Below are 18861 nucleotides of genomic sequence, written 5' to 3'. Positions count from 1 at the left end.
AGACCAGCTGGCTGATGGGAGCCAATAGGAGGCCATCCATGCCAGGAAGCCGATGAGGGAGATAAGATAAGTGGGAATTGGATTAACCTGCAGGGGTGGTGAAACCAGGCTCCAGCAACAGATCCCGAGATTGGGGGGTGGGGAGCTGGGGGGGCTGGGGCCAGTGGACTTTACCCCCACTGATGATTAGGAGAGCTGCCTTTGCCTATTAGCAGAAACACGACCCGGGACTTAATAATAGGCAAGGCCCTCCCCAGTTTGAGATCGCCTCCCTCAGCCATGGGGCAAATTGGTCTCGAGGAGATGAACCACCAGTTCTTGGAGTGACGTCTGTGTAGCCACCAAAAGAGGCAAGGAAGTGGATAGGAATGCGGCCCAGGTGAAGAGCGGCCCGAGTGCAGGGGCTGGGCCAAGGGCGAGCCGTCGAGGGGCCAGGAAAGTGGACCTCCTGCCAGCCCTTTCCTGTGACTCCCAGCCTTCTTCCCTGGAGCCACAGCATCTCAGGCCTGAGAGTAGCCGTGGCAATGACTAACTAAGTGCACCTCTTCTCTGCTTTTCCAGAGCTGGACTCGGATGGCCAAGGACTTTAGCAATGTCATTTGGCTAGAAAGAGTCAGAGCCATGTTTCCTTATACCCAGTACCTGCTTTGTCAGTTAATAGCTTTGGGATTTTAGTCTAATAACTTTACAGTTAGAAGTTCTGTCCCAGCCTAGCAGTCTGTGTTCTAAGCTGCACCCCATCTCTCATTCCTTCTTGGCTCTGAGGTTCTAGATGCCCTCCTATTCTGTGTCCCCTGTTCTAAGGGCCCTCCCAGCTCTGACATTCTGTGTTCTAAGGGCCCTCCCAGCTCTGACATCCTGGGTTCTAAGGGCCCTCCTAGCTCTGACATTTTGTTCTAATGTTCCTCCCAGCTCAGATATCTCTAATTATACTTGATATCTTGGCCCTCTTAACTTAGCTAATTTTGTCTCAGAGTCTATATTAGCCCAGGACTCCATTTTTCCTGGGTAGGCTTGTTGACAGAAAGAAGGAAGGTTTTAAGATGTAGGATTGGGGCAGTCATGGATGGAGTACAAGTCATAATATTCAAATAATACTCAATTCAAGTAATATTTTAATGATATTCAAATAATACAAAATTAATATTCCATAATATTCCAGACAAAAGGCTAAAACTGAACCGTATCTTAGTGCTGTGATGACTCTGGGTTAAAGTGTGTGGGTTTGTTATGGATGTCTTGCCAAGAATGGGAAATCTCAGAAAAGGGGATAAGAGCTCCTAAGACTTAGTAAACCAGCCTGGGCTGGTGAAAGAGCTGTGACTGCCCAATAGTGTCATGGGAATTCCCTAGACCCCATAGAAGCAATTGGACTAAAAACGATCCACAAGGTTCCTCCAGCTTTAAGCTGCGAGGGACGGGAGAAACAATCGGCTTCACAGCACAGTAGTGTTATAAAGTGTGCAGTATAATTTACAACCTATGTAATTTCATTTGACCTTTGTGGAACTCTTGTGAGGAAGATACTAGAGGTGTTATTCTACTCCCTATTTCACAGTGACCTGCCTACAATCACCTAACTAGGACTTCCTATCTCCAAATTCTTTATTCTTTCAATATACTGCTTCACAGGAAAATGGGAGTGAGACGCACACAGAGAGAAAAAGTGGAGGGAGGGAGAGAAGGAGAGGGAGATAGAGGGGAGGGAAAGAGGAAGAGAGAGGAGAGGGAGGGAAGGAAGGAGGGAAAGAATAAGGGGGGGGGATAGACACACACACACATACAGAAAGAGAGGGAGAAGGAGGAAGAGAGAGACAGAGGGAGAGGAAGGGAGGGAAAGAAGGAGGAAGAAAGACACAGACACACAGGGAGGAAAGAACAAGAAGGAAAAGGAGGAAGAAGGGGAAGGAGGAAAGAAAAAGGTGGTAAAAGAGAGCTGAGTTTGAATCCTCTGATACTTTGCTGGCTGATCTGAGTCTCAGTTTCTTCACCTGTAAAATGAGAAAAATAATACCTACAGAACCCATATTTCAGGGATTTTTTTTGAGGATCAGATGAAATATAATGCATTAAAAGCAGTTTGTAAATTTCTAAGCATTTACATTCTACAAATTCTACAAAGCATTCTGGAAAGGTCAGCTTTTGAATGTGTGAATAACATGAATGAAGGAACTAGCATTTATGGGAGCCAAGATGGTGTTGGGTGTGTGGGGGGGGGGGGTTGGCAGGGTTTGTTCATTGTGCCCCACCCTTTTGGAACTGGACTGGCCCCTTATCGCATCTGATCACAGTCTTTAAGCACCTGTGTTCACTTCCTGCCTGCCCCCTTCAGAGCCTGCTTGGAAGTGTATCCCTCTTTTCTCCCTTTATGGGCAGACTCCATGTGGAATAACCTCCAGAAGAGTTGCTCATGGGACCCAGGACCCCATGCCTAGCATTAGGAGCAAAAACTACACCAGCCACTCTTTGGTTTCAAAGGGGATCTGGCCATTCACGGTGTGAGAACCTGAAGAACAGACATCTGGAGTATGCTTCAGCTTGGTATTAGGGCAACAACTTGCTAAAGGGCAAGGACTTCCAACCACAAACACCTCAAGCAGAGAAAGGGAAAACCATTTCAGCGGGGATGGCTTGTCCTGGCACATACGGGGCAATAGGAGGTTCTAGTCAACAGAAGCCCTTGGGCTTGAGCAGAAACAGAACATTTTTGTATCTCGTCTTTGTCCTTGGCTTGGGGGCCCAGATTTCGCCAGGATGTCACTGCCTTTCAAGCCAGAAGGACCCCTTCTCTTTGTGCCTTACTTTGCCCATACTTTGATTTAGTGTATCTGTGATCTCCCCAATGCTGGTCCTCTCGCCTCCTGTAGAAAAGATCAAGATCCATTCCCATTTTCCAGTCCTGCAGCACTTTGGCCGTTTCTTCCATGGGCTCTCTCCAGGAGGGCCCCCCCAACGTGCTGGTGGCCAGCTTCTTGATTTATTGACATTACAGGTGCCAGTGGGGCCCATCGGCTATCCCTCTGCGTTCCTTATTCTTACTAGTGGCCCACCTTCTTTTCTGATATGTGCCCTCTCTGGGCATCTCTCTCCTCTACGTCACTTGTGTAATTGCTTTTTAGTGTCATATCCCAGCCCATTCATTCCTACTACCTGCTTCTTCAGCGCCACTAGGTTATGTGGAACTTGATTTTTCTAGAAAATTGCATTTATTGTGCATCAAGGCAGAATATCAATGTTACAGAGTTTTGTTTCAGGGGCCGCCTTCCTCAGTTTGGCAAAAGTAATCCAAGCCTTGTCCTTCCTTCTCCCATCCAATTCTTGGCTCAGTCCATTATCCATTCAGTCTCTATGTAAAATTTAAGTTTCAGTGGACAAGGTCTATAGGTCGTCTGGCCAAGGGCATCTCCTCCTTCCCCTCCTCGGCTTTTCTTGTGTATCTGTTGGGCCAGACTCTTTCTGATCATCTCAGGTCTCCTTCAGGAGCACCTGGAACCTTCTAAGATCTGACCCAAAACCAGCACAGTGTCACAAGGAATCCCAGCTCCATGCACCTGGCAGTGGCAAACGGCCTTCGCTAACCCACCTCTGTGCAGTTGATGCCTCCTTTGATTTTAACTTGGAGTTGTTTGGCAAGTTTATCTCAGTCATTACAGTGCTTGTTAAGGAGCCTTGTGCTTATGACACATGCTGGAAAACATCTACCTTGGAGGAGAGCTGTTAAGCAGGCACTTGGTTCTACCAAGCAAACGCTTTTTAAAATAGTCTTAGGGGAATCTTGTATTCTCTGCACCCTTCAGTCAATTGTTATTTGTAGAGACGGGATCTGCTGTTGGTGATCATTTGCAAAAGCCCCCATTTCTCTTCTCAAGCTTTCATCAGGGATGCTCTCAGAACATGCTGGTGATCCTCATATAGGCAGCTAGGTGACGCTTCAGTGAAAAGCGCTCCGAACTGAAGTGGGGAGTGTTCATCTTCCCGAGTTCAAATCTGATCTTGGACACTTTCTAGCTATGTGACCCTGGGCAAGTCAATTTTATCCTGTTTGCCTCGGTTTCTTCATCTGTAAAATGAGTTAGAGAAGGAAATAGCCAACCATCCCAGGATCTTTGCTAAGAAAACCCCAAATGGGGTAATGAAGAGTCAGATACAGATTAAAAAGGAAAACTGAACAACTATCCTCATAGGGATTTTGTAAGGATGGGAAAGTGAGCCTATGAGTGTCCAGTTAGCAAGATGTTTTCTTGATGACTTTGTTTAGGAACGGTAACGTCAGATTTCCTCCAACCCCATCCCCAAGCATCCTCCCTGTTTTCCAATACCTGGAGAATCGATCCATTATCCTTGGCAAGATGGGGTGTCCTGCAGCACAGATGTCCTCCTCTGGGTAATCAGCCAGTCCGGCTATTCTTACTGTGATTAGTTTCTTTAGTGTGGCTCTCACTTTCTTAGGCAGCACCATAGCAAATGTGGTTGCTGCCTTGTCGCTGATGGAGAAAATGGCCCCTTATTGAGCTCTTAATGGATCTCTTCCCATTTTCTGTAAATGCTTTCAGGATTTAGTGAAAACAGCTCCCCTATAACTACCGTATGAGGACCTTCCCCTGGGAGCTCTGCTTTGGGATCTGTGTGAAGGTGGCCCCTGGTCCTTGTCCTGGCTCAGCCAAAGGCCCAGAGGCAAAGCAGTTCCTAGATCCCCACATTGGCAGAGATCTTGATATCATCAAGTCCTGCCCTCTCCTTTAACCAGTAGGAAAGCAGGTTGACTTGCCTTGAACTCAAACCTTCTGAATGCTAAATGAGTTAGAGAAGGAAATAGCAAACCAGTTCAGAACTTTGCCGAGAAAACCCCGAATGGGGTCATGAAAAGTGAAAAATCACGGAGTTCTCCTCATAGAGATTTTATAAATCGCCCCTTTTTGGAGCATGCTGGTATATAGTATGGCAGATGGTCTGGATTGGGAGTTAGGACAGCTTGGTCCTCTCGTGCCAGTCTAGCTGTTTGACTTAAGCCGTAACAGTAAGTCATCTTTGCAGAATGCTCAAGTAAGGGGGCTATATCGACCCTGCAGCGAGCAGCTGGTACAGGCCTAATTATGCCCTTTTTACAGATGAAGAAACAGAGGCTCCCAGAAGCTAAGCAAGTTAGAACCAGCCCTTATTTTTGTGGAATTTAGAGCAGAAGGAACCTTAACGCGCACCTAAATTAGAAATTCTTAATATAGTTGGTGTCCTATACCTGTTTGGCTTAAATTCATGGACCCCAAGCTAAGAACGCCTTTTTTTATTCAAGGAGAAAACTGAGGTCCATAGCAGAAGTGACATATCCAAGATCTCTCAGTAAGTAAGTGAATCTCTATTGCCTCTTTGGGCCTTAGTTTGCCATCTGTAAAATGAGCAGTTTATGAACGATCTCCAGCCTTGTGATTCTCTGGTGCCTTGTTTTAATATTAAATAAACCAGGGCCAAACCGCCTGGGGTGGGGGGGTGCAGCTCAAGGGGCCCTCCTGATGCTCTCTGTTTCAGCGCCAGGGGAGGGAAGGAATGGGTGCAGTGTTGTTTCAGTGGGGAAACAGAGGCAGCCAAAACTAAGTGAGCTTAAGGTGAGACACCCTTCACCCACCCCCATGTTGAGCAGTGAGACTCGTTCAGGACTCCCTGGAGAGAAAGCAGCCTTAAGTGCACTGTTGGTCGCTGTGTTATAGCACATCCCCTTGCCAGTGAATTGGGGGGCAAGGTTTCATCCCAGCCCACCCTCCTGTCCCCTTCCCCAACCTCTCCTCACAAAGTGAAAAGGAAGGAGAATTCCATCTAATCCAAATCCCTCATTTGGCAGATAAGGGAAACTGAGGCTTTGGGGAAGAAGCTATTTGTCTACATAAAGGTGAGATTAAGTGAGATCAGGAAGATTTGGTGGATGGTGGGGCAGGCAGACCTTCAAGGGAAGATCTTACTTAGTGGTGCCTCGGGGGGGGGGGGGGTTCTAGCCCATCCTCCTTTCAGTCTTCCCCATCCCCCAGACCCTGGCCAATCCTTATGTCAGATTCCCTGTTCCCCCTTTCTCGCCTCTAGTCCTTGTCTTCCCTGCCCCCAGAGAAGGAAGTTCGCAGGAAGGTCTCTGGAGTCTAAATATATATTTAAATCATATAAATATGCAAAATCTAAAATTTCTCATTTAGTTCCCTGCAGTTGCTTGGGGGTAAGAAATTGAATCCTAGGCACAGCATGTTTATTCTGGAAATAACATGTACAGTATTGTTTGCCTGAAATAAATTAGTACTTTCTCTCATGCCGTGTGCATAGCAATGGCTGGGTCTGACTGTGGAGGGAGCTTGCGGCCTGGGGCGAATAGGGAGTGGGTGAGCCGGTGCCTCCAAACACAGGTGCTGGAGCCTGGCCGCTGCCTCCCTCTCCGCCGGTGCCTCGGAGCACCCGCCCTGTGTCTCGTTGGGCCCCCCAGTATCCAGGTTAGTTAGGAGAGACAGGAACTCTTATCTCCTCTTTGCAGACATGGAAACTGAGGCACATGGAAATAATAATTAGGAGCCAGCTTTTTGAGGATGGGAGAACTCCAGATCTGGGGTCACAGACTTGGATTCAAACCCTACTGGGCGACTTATTACCTTGACAATAGCCTTGAGGGAGTCCGTTCTCGTCCCCATACCTCAATTTCCCCATCTGTAAAATGAAGGGGTTGGATGAGATTGAAGAGTCTTAACCGGAGTTAAATAATGCTCATGAACTTATTCTGTAAGCTACTTTGACGACTGTGTTTCAGTCTCATTGGTTTTATTTGTAAATGCTACGGCATTTATTCTATGTATTCCAAAAGCATCATTCAGAGGGCAGTGTGCTTCACAAGACCCCCAAAGGACTGTAGGGCACCCAGGTGGTTAAGAAGCCCTGGTCTCAGTACTCTCTAAGGCCCTTCCAAATCTGAAGTCTCTAAGGCTTTCGTGGGAAGCCAGGCCTTCTCACTTCCACAGGCCTCTGGACTGCATTGCCTCCCTTGTTCTGCACCGGGTCCTCTTTCCCTCCAGAACAGGTTTTTTTTCATCATAGCCACTGTCTAGGTGAAGAGATTAGCAGCTGGCTCTTGTCACAAAGAAACTTGCTCAAGCAGAAGGGAAGGGAAGAAGCATTGAGAGAAAGACACAGAGAGAGAGAGACACAGAGACAGAGACAGAGACAGACACACAGAGAGGGGAGAGACAGAGACAAAGAGACAGTGCTAACTGGTATTCATTTCTCCTTTAGTTTTCTTGCTTTTCCAGGCCTTAGTTATTCCCCATGAAGCTGGCATCTCTTCCCTTCGTGGTTCTTCTCCATTTTCCAAATCCCATTTTTAAACCTCATCACTTAGAGCTCTTTCTCCTTCTGAGGGATGGGCTTGGGAGTATCCCTTGAACAGAGAGATCTAGGGGTGTCTGTTGAACATAAACATGCTTTAAGCTCCACTTTCTTGACAAAATTCTCCCTTTGTCGGAGCTCTTTTCACTTGCTCTGATTGTTCAAAGAAGAAAACTTCAATTAGCAGCTAAGATGTCTTTTGCCACTTGCTAATCCCCCTTTTCCCCAAGAGGGTGATACTGGCCTGTTGGGTAGCAAGAGAAGCCGATGAAAGAGAGGCCTTCATTGAAAGACTCTTTAAATGTCACTTAATTCATTTGTGTGTGCGTGTAAACACATATATAAACATATAGACATATAGATCTATACATACATGTATACATATATACATAAAAATTTGCATATAAGATACAATTATAAATGTTATATGAGAAAATTGATGCAAAATATAGTGAAGTGACTAGCCCAAGATCACATGAAAAATAGCAACAGAAACAAGATTCAAATGCAAGTCTCTTGCCTAGATCCAATCCCCTTTCCACTATAAATCATTGTCCTGCACCTCAGAGCAGGAGAAATCTGGGAGGTCTTAGGAGGCTGTCATGTTCCAAGCTGGAAAAATGCTCGTCCAAAGCTCTAGAGTAAACAAGTTGGAGCTCATGCTCATTCTTTCTCTTTCTGTCTCTGTCTCTCTCTCTGTCTCCTCTCCCCCTCCCTCCTGCCCTAATTCCTCTCTCTCCCACCTTCCTCTCTCTTTCCTCCCTTCCCTCCCCACCTCTACCTCTGTCTGTGTGTCTCTTTCCCTCTCTTTCTCCCCACCTCCTCTCTCTCCTCCCCCTCCTATCAGTCTGTCTCTGTGTCTGTCTCTGTGTCTCCCTCTCCTTCTCTCTGTCTCTGTGTCTCTCCCTTTTTCCTTTCCTCCCCCTTCTCTATCTGTCTGTCTGTCTGTCTCTTTCTTTCCCCCTCCTCCATCTGTCTGTCTGTCTCTGTCTCTCTCTCCTTGTCTCCCTTCCTTCTGGAACGGTTGCCTTTTATCTGTGGCCGTGTGTTTTCTCTGGTGGGGATTGATACACAGAAGATGAAGTGCTCTGACATGGAAAGTGTCAGGCACACACTCTTATCTGGGAGGCATGGTCTCCTGCCCCCGGTGCAGATGCTTAGCCAATGAGGCAGTGGGAAGGGGGGGGTGGGGAGGGCTAGCCAGAGCAGAGCAAGAAAAGGGGGAATTAGGCTGCTTACGGAGGCCCCCCGCCCCAGGCCTGCAGAAAGGAACTAGAGCCTTGGTAGGTGCCCGTCAGAGCTGCCAGGTAAACTCCCCAAGAGAACTGGAGGTGAAAGCTCCTTATCTTCCCTCACCCCCTCCCCATATCCCAAGTTTCCAGAACTCAAGCCCCTAGGGATTAAAATGAAGGAAACATTAGTTTCATGGAGAGAATATGAGGGGTTAAAGGCTTATGAGTATTGGTTTAGGGATTCTTATTATATATATAATATATATTATAATATTAGGTATATTAAGGAAAAAATTTCATCTTAAGCCAAGATTGGGGCAACTGCCTTGGGTAGTAAGGGGATGCTCCAAATACCAGGATCAGCAAAGTATGTGTGTGTGTGTGTGTGTGTGTGTGTGTGAGAGAGAGAGAGAGAGAGAGATCATTCCCTGACCCCCAGATCCTGTGCTTAGTTGGTATGGTGGTGGTGGTGGGGGGGGCCGCTAAGGAGTAGGAGGACCCCGGGGCTTCCCAGCTCTGCCTCTGCCTCGCCTTGTTTGTTCCTTGGGATGGTTATTTCCCCCCATCTGAGCCTTTGATTGTTTCAGCCATGTTTGCCTCTTCATCACCCCTTTTGGAGTTTTTCTTAGCAAAGATACTAAAGCATTTGTCATTTCCTTCTCCAGCTCATTTTACAAATGAGGAAATTGAGGCAAAACAGGTGAAGTGACCCAGAGACATGTAGCTAGGAAGTGTCTGAGGCCATATTTGAATTCATGTCAAAGTGCTGTGTGTTTGGTCTAGCCTGTGTGCATCCATGAGAGAGACAGATAGAAACAGAGAGAGACGTGGAAAAAGAGAGGAGAAACAGAAAGACAAAGCTGGGGGGTGGGGAGACACAAAGAGAGAAAAACAGAAAAAGAGAGAGAAGAGAAAGCAAGAAACAGACAGGAGAGTAAGAAACAGACAGGCAGAGAGACAGAGAGGAGGAGAGAGAGAGAGAACTGAGACAGAGAGACGAAGAGACAGACAGAGAGACAGAGAGAAATAGAGGTAAAGACAGAGAGAGACAAAGTGAGGGAGGAGAGAGACACACACTGGGACTCAGAGTTAGAAGCAGTGAAAGGAAGGGGAGAAGGGGAGGCACTCCCCTTAGAGGAGATAACCGTATGCCCAAATAGCAAGTCAGTCAACAAGCACGTGTCAGATGCTCGGTGTTAAAATCCACGCTAAGTCCTTGGTACCCACAGAAAGACAGAAACGGGGGGTCTAACTCAGAGCAACGGAGGGTCAGGGACCAGGGACGGAGGAAGGAGAGGCGGAGCCCCCGGTGGGGGGAGCCCAGGAAGGCCCCCTCAGTAAGCTGAGCCGGGCCCTGCAGGAAGCCAGGGCACCGAATGCTGTAGAACGCCATGAATGTTGTAGAGATGCGTTAACGCACGCTCTGTAGTAGCACGTTGTTTTCTAGTGATGGCTGGCCCATGCTCCGCGCTAGGGGGGCCCTAGAAGCCACACAGGCCCCCGGCAGAGAGAAGCGGGGCCCAGCCTCAGTGTGCCCCGTGCGCGTGGGGCCGGCGCTTCAGCGAGGGGAGAGACCCAACCTCCAAAAAGGGAGCGCCCCGCTCCTCCGGGATGGCCGACCTGGTCCGGCCTGAGGATGAGTCCCAGGTGGAGAGGAAGGAGAGGGGAGCAAGGGAAGGAGAGACGGCCATTGTGACTCGGACACAGGGTCCGAGGCGCGGGAGTGGTCCTTGAGGCAGAGGGGAGGGCCTCGAGCACCAGACCAAGGCACCAGGAGAGTCTGGGCTTGGACTCCTTCCCTGACTATGGAAGGGACTTTCTCTTGTGGGCTCCCTGTGTCTCATCTGTAAAATGGGCAGGCCTCTTGTTGGCTCCCCCTGGGGTTATGTAAGAATAATGGAGAGCGTTTGGAGTTGTTCAGATTAAAGCCCCTTGGTGTATTATATATTTATATATAGCATGTACTTGGAGTGGGCGGCATAATAATAGTTATTATGATTTTCATCAAAGAGACATGAAGCCTTTTGTGAGGTACAACAAAGCCCGCTCAGCGCCGGGGGCGCGCACTAACTGCTTTTTGATGGTGCTGCTGATTGTGATCCAAGCAGGCTAATTCCGCGGCTTTTTTAATGGATAAATTGAGGCACAGCGTGTTTATAAACAGCCCAGCCCTCTGCAGGGGTCACCCTCCTCCTCCCCGGTCACAGCCAACTCTGACCGACTTTTGGGGGAGTTCCCCACAGCCGCCATCCGGGAGGGTCTTAAATTCCCTCGGGAGTCCGGAATAGAGAAAATTTGCAGTGGAGACGAGGCAGATTGTGAGTAGAATCCGGATCCACAGAGTCCCAGAATTCCCTCTTCTCAGGCAGGGAGGAACACACATTTATTAAGCACCTGCTTTATACCAGACACTGTGTGTGAAGCACTTTTACAAACATTTTCTCAGCTAATCCTCACAACAACTCTAGGAGGTGAGTTCTACTGTTATCATCGTCTTATAAATGAAAACATGGAAACTGAGGCAGAGAGCGGGTTAAGAGACATGCCCAGGGCCACACAGTTCAGGGTTCTGAGGTCAGATTTGAGTTTGAGGCACAATTTCTGGATTATGGTGAAATTTTAACCAGAGATCCTCTCAGCTCCCTCTGGGCGCTTTAATAGTGTAACCCTGAACAAAACAAACTCCATTTTCTGGACCTCCAAATGGAAGGTTTTGGTCTCTTTCATCAAAAATAGGACAGAGTGAGTAACCAGTCAGGGAAGCCAAATAAAACCTACTGTTAATTGTTCTCATCAGACCGAGCGTTCAGAGCTGCAGGAGGTCTTAAAGACTCCCTAGTCCAGACCCCTCTCCTTTAGACCAAAGGCTTCTTCAACTTTGCCCACTCCTGACCCCTTTTTGCCTGAAGACTTTTTACCCAACTCCAGGAATATAGGTATATAAAATAGGTATATAAACCAACATTTACTGATAATAAATCGTGATTTTGTGACCCCGAGTCCAGTTATATGACCCCATATGGGGTCACAACCCATACTTTGGGAGCCCCTGAGAAGGAGGGATTTGCCCAGCATTATGTAGTTAGCAGGTGGCAGAATGGACATTGACACCCAGATCCCCTTTCAACTGGAGGCTTCCTTTCTACAACCCTAGTCTGGGGCTCAGCCAGAGAAGAGAGCCTTGAGGGACTGGAAAGCTTCAGTTTGGGGAGAGGAGTGGGCGGGCCGGCCTGGGAGGATGGAGGTGGGGGCCAGCACTCTGGCCCAGCTGGGCCGCCTCAAGGAATTATTTGGGTAAATAGGATTGTGTCTGTGGTTCAGGGAGGGCATAATAGAAGGTAGCATATGACTGACGTCTTTTGAACTGGAGTCCCGGCCAGCCTGCTTCCTGATGGCAGATTTGGCCTGTTTCTGAGCCTTACCCTGACCTGCCTTCCTGCCACCCACCCACAGGCATTTGGAGTGCACAGAGATGCGCAGGGTAGGAGCTTGAAATACCTGCTTGTTCCCCTGGGGGCCGCGGGGAGCAAGCTCCGGTAGCTGCCAGGGCAAAGCTGGGGATTCCCCACCTAGGATGACTTGGAGAAAGTAATGAAACTCCCCTCCCGCCCAGTTCTGTTACAGTATCAGCTGTTCCTTCCTCCCCGCGTTTCCCGAGCCCCCATCCCCTGCCCACCTCACAGGGGCAGCCCAAGGGGAAAGGCGCCCTCCATAAATCCCGCAGCCCCCAAATCTTCATCCCGGGGCCCACTTCAAGAGGAAGCAGCTGATTGTGGTGGTGACCCATCCAGGGGCCACGGACTGTCCCGCCCTTCTCCCGTCCAGGGAGGGGGCGATGCTGGGAGCTGAGACAGCGCCATGGTGTGGGGGGCTTGGGATGAGCAGTGAGAAAGGATGGCGCCCACCCTCAGAACTGAGAGACTTTAGAATAAGGCTCCCAAACCAGGGTCGGTAAACTTGGAGGGGGAAAAGTGAGGTTTCTACCAAGCTTTGGTCTCCTATGCAATCCTACCTAAGAAACTCTCCAAAACCCTCTTCTGAGAAGTCTGAGGACTTTGCCACACTCCTGAAGGGGACCTTGACATGCAGGAGAAAGAAAAGAATTCTTCTTTCAGAGGTTGCTGTTGTAACCCTCTCATATTACAAAAAGGGAAACTGAGTTACAGCACTTTGTCCCAGAACCTACCCTGGGCCAGTGGCAGAGCGGGGAGGGAAGATCCACATTTCCTGACCCTCTAGCCCGGGTGATTTCCCATGGTACGAGGAAGAGTGTTTTAGCTTAATTTGGTTATGCAGTAAAGGAAGAGGCTTTCTATGGAGTAGTGAGCTCCTCACGTTCAGAAGTGTTCGGGCCCTGGCTGCCGGGAGTGTCCAGAATCGCTGATTTAGAGCTGAGAGAAATCTCGGGGATCAGCTTCCTCTGTCCTGGGACCCTCTCGCTGTGGGATTCATTGTTTATTTTACAGATGAGGAAATAGCAGCCAAGGTCACAGAGGAACAAGTCATGAAGTCAGGATTTGAATCCGGGGCTTATGTCTCCAAATCTATCACTTTTTTCTTCCCCTATGGAGGAGAATCTGATGTGAAAAAAATGATGAAATTCATCCTAGAGCTTCTCCCCAGTTCCGAGGTTCTATGAGTCTTTGAAGGATAAAATCACTGTGGAGAGATACAGTGGGAGTAGTATAGGAGTGACCCTCGAGATCATCGTAAGCAGTGGATCTAGTCTCATAATGCTTACTACTCTCTTTTTTAAGGAAAAAAAAAGTATTTATTAATATTCTTTTTAAATTTAAAGTTCCAAATTCTTTCCCACTCTTCTACCCATTGAGAAGCCTAGCAAAATGATATCAATTCTGTATTTGAAACCATACACAATATTATTCTATATTAGCCATATCTCCACCCCTTAGACTTTTACAAATGACTGAGAACCACCCTCTCTCAAAGAGCTTTTGTCCATGTGGCTTATATCTGTCAGTATTTATTGTTTTAAACATTAAGATTGATGCACAGTAAAATATGTTTATGAATCCATCTAAAAATAACAATAATGCCATTTTAATATAAGTAACCTTAATAGAAGTAACTATTTTTCAGATACATAAAGGACACATTGTTTTGCATGGATTTTTTTTGCCAATTTCTTTAATGTCTGGTTTCCCAGGATGCAGCTGGACTTTCCTCTCCTTCAGTATTCATTCTGTTGTGATATGATATTTTGGAAACACCAAATTCTTAAAGTTTTTTAAATTTTCCCACTCATTCACTCCGGATTTAGAGCTGGAAGGAAGCTTTGAAGGAAAATGGCAGAGATTTGAACCCAATCCTTTGGTTCTAGTGCTGTATGGAATAAACTCTCTGGATTTGAATTTTACTCATCTCCTAGAGTATAAACTCAGTGAAGGGAGCTACTGACTCTTTCACAAATGCAGAATCTCTCCCAGGGAGAGAACAGGGCTGTAATTATGGCAGATGCTTAACAAATGGGGGGTTGCTGGTATTTGGTGATCCCCTGAGTCCTAGGAGCCTGTGAGAAGATATGGCATCGGTACCCAGGGAGACTGGGGGTGGGCACAGAAGAGATTCTCTTTCTTCTCTCTTCCTCCCTCCTGGGACCCTCTTGCTGTGGGATTCATCGGACAAAATCTCCTTCCTATTTTCCTGTGCCTCTCCACTTTCAGTGGAACAGATCAAGGGGAGATGGCAGCCTCTATTAGCATACATTTGAGTATTGGTAAGCTGCCATCTTATCTGCACTCTGAAAGACAAAGACCCAGTTAAACCATTTTAGAACAGCCTTCATAGCATATTTACATGTTATCTAAACCATTAAGCTCGGAGTTTATCAGATAATCGGGCCCATTAAGCCCAGAGCCTGCCTGGAGTTGAGGGCAGCCAGAAGTAGAACAGCTTCTCTGGTCTGCTCAATAGATTTCCCTTGTCATGGTGGACAGGCTTGTGACCTCTGCCCAGGCTGCCAGGCTGCGGTGGATGGAAGCAGGACTCGGAGGGGGCAAGAAGGGGTCAGATACCCCCCCCCCCCCTAAGGACACCATGGAGAGGGAAGTAGTCCCCGCCACTTCCTGGGCAGGGAGGAGAAAGAATCCTGCTATTGCAATTATAGGGCAAGCCCATTCCCTTTTATGCTCTTGGAGCTGGAGATCAAAGGCTCCTAACCAGAGGGCTGAATCTTGCCTTTGACATTCTCCAGCTGTATGATCCTAGGCGAGTCCCTTAATCTTTCTCAGCCTCAGTTTCTACATCTGTAAAATAGGGCCAACAAGAGCACTTGCCTTACAAGGTTTTCCAAGACATCTCCACTTTCAGCTGAACTGCCAACTGAGAGAACCCAGAAAAGGGCTTTGCAAACCTCCAAGTGATAACTGCAAGCTGCCTATTATTACAAGATTATAGATGCCCAGCAGGAAGGGACTTGGGAGGGCCTCCAGGCCAGGCCGGCCTTCCCTTTCAGTGCTCAACAGAACACTGTCTACTCGGTCCCAGAGGTTTTCAGGAGCCATTGGGGATTTATTGAGTAGGGATGGGAAAATCATTTTAGCAGCTGAAGGCAGGGCAGAGGAAGGAGTAATGGGATGAACTGTGCTACCATCCAGCAACTGTGTGACCTTAAACAAGTCACTTCCCTGTTATGACTTCGGCCTCCTAAAAGTCTCTCCTATCTGCAAAAGATATTCTATGTCTTATGTCCTGCAGTCTCTCCTACCCCTGATGTTATATCCCAGTGTCCCTCTCAGCTCTGACTTTTCCATCTGACAGCTGGGCAAACCATTGATTGATATTGATCGCCAATATTGTTCAATGTCCTCAGCAGTTCAGGGTACCAGGAATCCATGCTTGTACCTAGGTCTCATCTTTGCTAGCTTTTGAGATGCAGGGGCACCCACAACCGGTCCCCCCCTCATCTGTAAAATGGGGATAACAGCACTCACCTCACAGAGTTGTTATGAGCATCAAATAAAATAATTTTGTAAAGTCCTTAGGACTTCACTTGAATTCCACCAGCTCCTCAGGAAGGCAGAAGGTAGATCCTCACGACTTCTTGAGAGACATTTCTCGTCAAGAGAATTCAGATTCACTTCTGGAAAATGGAAGGAACATTGGGTCTAGGGACTAGAAGGTCGAGTTTCTGAGCTCTAGACTTAGCGCAACCCTTTATCATGTTCGTGGACCTCAGTTCTCTGTAGAGGTTGGATTCAAATACTCACTCTGCTACTTGGACCTTATGAGAACTCGTGTCTCCCTTCATGTGTAAAAGGAGGGGGTTGAATCAGAATCTTGAAGATCCCTTTTAATCCTAAATTTTCTAATCCTGGTCCTTATTCTGCTGTTTGCAGCCACATTACTCTGGCAAGACTCTCGCCTCCCCGAGAGCCAGTTCCTTCATGTGTAACATACAAATAACACTGGCAGCTGGTCCACCTCCTAGGGAGGTCTGGATCAAGAAGATGGCATCTGTGAAAGTGCTTTTTAAGTGGTAATGTTCTTTAGAAATGTGAGATGGAATTATTCTTGACATTTCTTATAATTTTACCGTGTCTTCTTTGTGTTTACAATGTGTCTCTCCCCTCTCTATTCTTTATTCTTATAACAGCCATTTTTAAAGCACTTGTTACCATCACAGTACTGTGTTAAATGCTTCAGGGAAACTGAGGCCCTCGTGAAGTTTCTATCTGGTTGGGGGCTGATAATATTGGACCACAGGGGAATAAGTTTCAAGAATGTGACCCCTAGGTCTTGGGGGGCATTCCTGGTATCTCTGCCCTCTGAGCACAGTCAGGACCACCCTCACTGTGCCTTTTGCTGGGTTTTCCCCCGTGTGCAAATATCATTGTCCTCCCAGTCCCCTCAGGCTGGCAACCCAGGGGTCATCCTTGACTGCTCACTACCTCTCACCCCCTCTATCCAATCTGTTACCATGATCTGTTGGTTTTCCTTTTGCAGAATCTCTTGAAATGTCCCCCCCCCCCTCTCCTCTGACACCCTGGTCAGGACTTCATCACCTCATACTTGGACTAATGCAATAGTCTGCTCAAGGGTCTTCTTGCCTTTTATCTCTTCCCACTCCAGTCCACCCTGTACTCAGTTATCAAATTGATCTTCCTAATGTGCAGATCTGACCATGTTGAGCCCTACTCAGTAAACTAATAAATGCCCTTTATTTCCTCCAGGATCCCGTATAAAATCTGTCTTCCCTACCTTTCCATTCTTACCAACCCCCCTTTAACTCTTTGACATCCCCTGTGATCCAGGGACATTGGTCTCCTTGTCATCGGGAGGGCCATCCTCAGGCTCTGGGAATGAGCTTTGCCCCCCGTGTCTCTGCAGAGCTGTGTTTTCTAGCTGTGCTTCCATTATGTGGCTAAGAACAAGAACGTCTCTCGGGTCTGGGCATTTTTGCTGGCTTTCCCCCAAACCTGAAATGGTCTCCCACTTGATCTCCACCTTCTAGCTTCCCAGCTTCTCTTTAAGTTTCAGCTAAAATCACACCTTCTACAGAAAACTTTTCCCCATTTCCCTTCATTCTAGCTCCTTTCCTCTGTTAATTATCCCCAATTGTCCTGTATCTATAACTTGTTTGCATGTTTTTGCCATTAGAGTGTGAGCTTCATGGTTTTTGTTTTTCTTTGTAACCCACGCACTTAATTTAGTGCTTGAAACATAGTAGGCGCTTAATAAATGCTTATCGATTGATTGGGGAGCAGGAGGGATTGTGATGTACTTCAAGCCCCACACCTGGAAAGCCTGCCCAGGGCATTTAGGAGCCCGTTTCCTGCCACTGTTGTACATGGACAGGTAGAGCCACTTTGCTCTTCTCTCATCCCCCTTTTGTCTTTTCTTTTTCTAGATGAGCTGGAATTGATCTCACAGGATGGCGAAAGCAAAGTTCGTGCCAAGCGGAAGCTCCCTGAGGGAATTTCCTGGGGTCCATTCAGTGGAAACATTCAGAGTGAAGGCTCCTCCCCCGGGCACGCAGACACGGTAAGGACCTCCGGCTTTTTGCCCCCTAGTTTCTGCTGCTTTAGCTTCAGTCCCCTGGCACCTGACTCTTTGTGGCCCTCCGTCGTCGCAGAAGACCCCCTGATGTCAATCCTTGAGACAATTGGGACCTAGAAATGGGACATGGCTTTCCTAGATTCACACAGTGAGTGACCGAAACCAGGTCCCTGATTTCCAATCCAAGCTTTCCACTATGTCAGTGCTAGACACCCTATGATCCAAATTAAGCCCCCTTGGAAAATGCCTCCTTTGCTCGTGACAAGACCATGTCAATAATTTCCTTTCCTTTGTGTTAATTATAGCTCATGTTTGTGTGGCCCTTTAAGGTTTGGAAAGCACGTACAGTAGATCTGGTCACCGAGTCCTGGGATTCTAGAATCATGCTGCGCTCCCCCCTCCTCCTCTCCTCACACTTAAAATAACTTGTTGGGTGACCTCTTTTCTCAGCGAGGAGAGAACCTGGAGGACCTCTTGTTCCAGACAGAAAACTGAATGAGGCTTAAGGAAGGCACAGAGATACATTTCTGGGTGACTGATGCGTTCCAGATTATGGGACCGGAGCTCTAGAGCTAGGGCACCTGGGACATGCCGTGGATCAAGCCTTGTGCTTCGAGTCCATAGAACCTGAGTTCAAATCTGACCTCAGACTCTTATTAGCAGTGTGACTGAACAAGTCACTTCACTCGGCCTCAGTTTCCTCATCTGTAAAATGAGTTAGAGAAGGCAAATCACTCCACTATCTCTGCCATAGAATCAGACAGCCAAGACTGAATAATAACATATTTGTTATTACTGTGTGAGGCAGCGGGTTATAATAGATTTTGCTGACTTCTTTTTAAGCCCTAGTTCAAATCCTTTCTTTTTCAACAAGCCTTTTCCACCCACTCTAATACCTCCCCTCTGTTAATTATTTCCTTTTTATTCTGTGTATATCTTGATTTGTATGTTTTTTGTTATCTCTTCCCTTAGTAGATACTTAACATGTGATTGATTGATTAATTGATTAACTAGCTCTGTAAATGTGAATACATCACTTATTCTCTGTGAGCCTCAGTTCCCTCAAAGGCAACAAGATAGAATTGGACTTGATGGCTTCTAACTTCCTTCCATCTCTCAAGCCAAAGAGGGGAGGGAGGAGTCAGGCCTTTTTCAGCAGTTTCTGGCACTATGCAAGGCATGGGGGTCATTCTCCCCCCCCCCTTAAAAAAAATCAATGAACTTCTTGGGAACATGGACCTGATTGTGTTGAAGAGACAACATG

The 18861-nt window shown here is 47.4% G+C and overlaps 1 protein-coding gene across 1 annotated transcript in view; it reads left to right on the top strand.

The window, feature by feature from the left end:
• Positions 1 to 18861, top strand: part of ZFPM1 (zinc finger protein, FOG family member 1) — a 180023-nt gene that overhangs the window by 128118 nt on the left and 33044 nt on the right. The window contains exon 4 of the mRNA XM_031949230.1: positions 17449 to 17582. Coding sequence (XP_031805090.1) covers positions 17449 to 17582 — 134 coding nt within the window. The remainder of the gene's footprint in view (positions 1 to 17448; positions 17583 to 18861) is intronic.

This window comes from Sarcophilus harrisii, chromosome 2 (assembly GCF_902635505.1).
Source record: "Sarcophilus harrisii chromosome 2, mSarHar1.11, whole genome shotgun sequence".
Taxonomy (NCBI): Eukaryota; Metazoa; Chordata; class Mammalia; order Dasyuromorphia; family Dasyuridae; genus Sarcophilus; species Sarcophilus harrisii.
The sequence above is the reverse complement of the archived record's forward strand: the minus strand, read 5'-3'. Positions and strand labels throughout refer to the sequence as shown.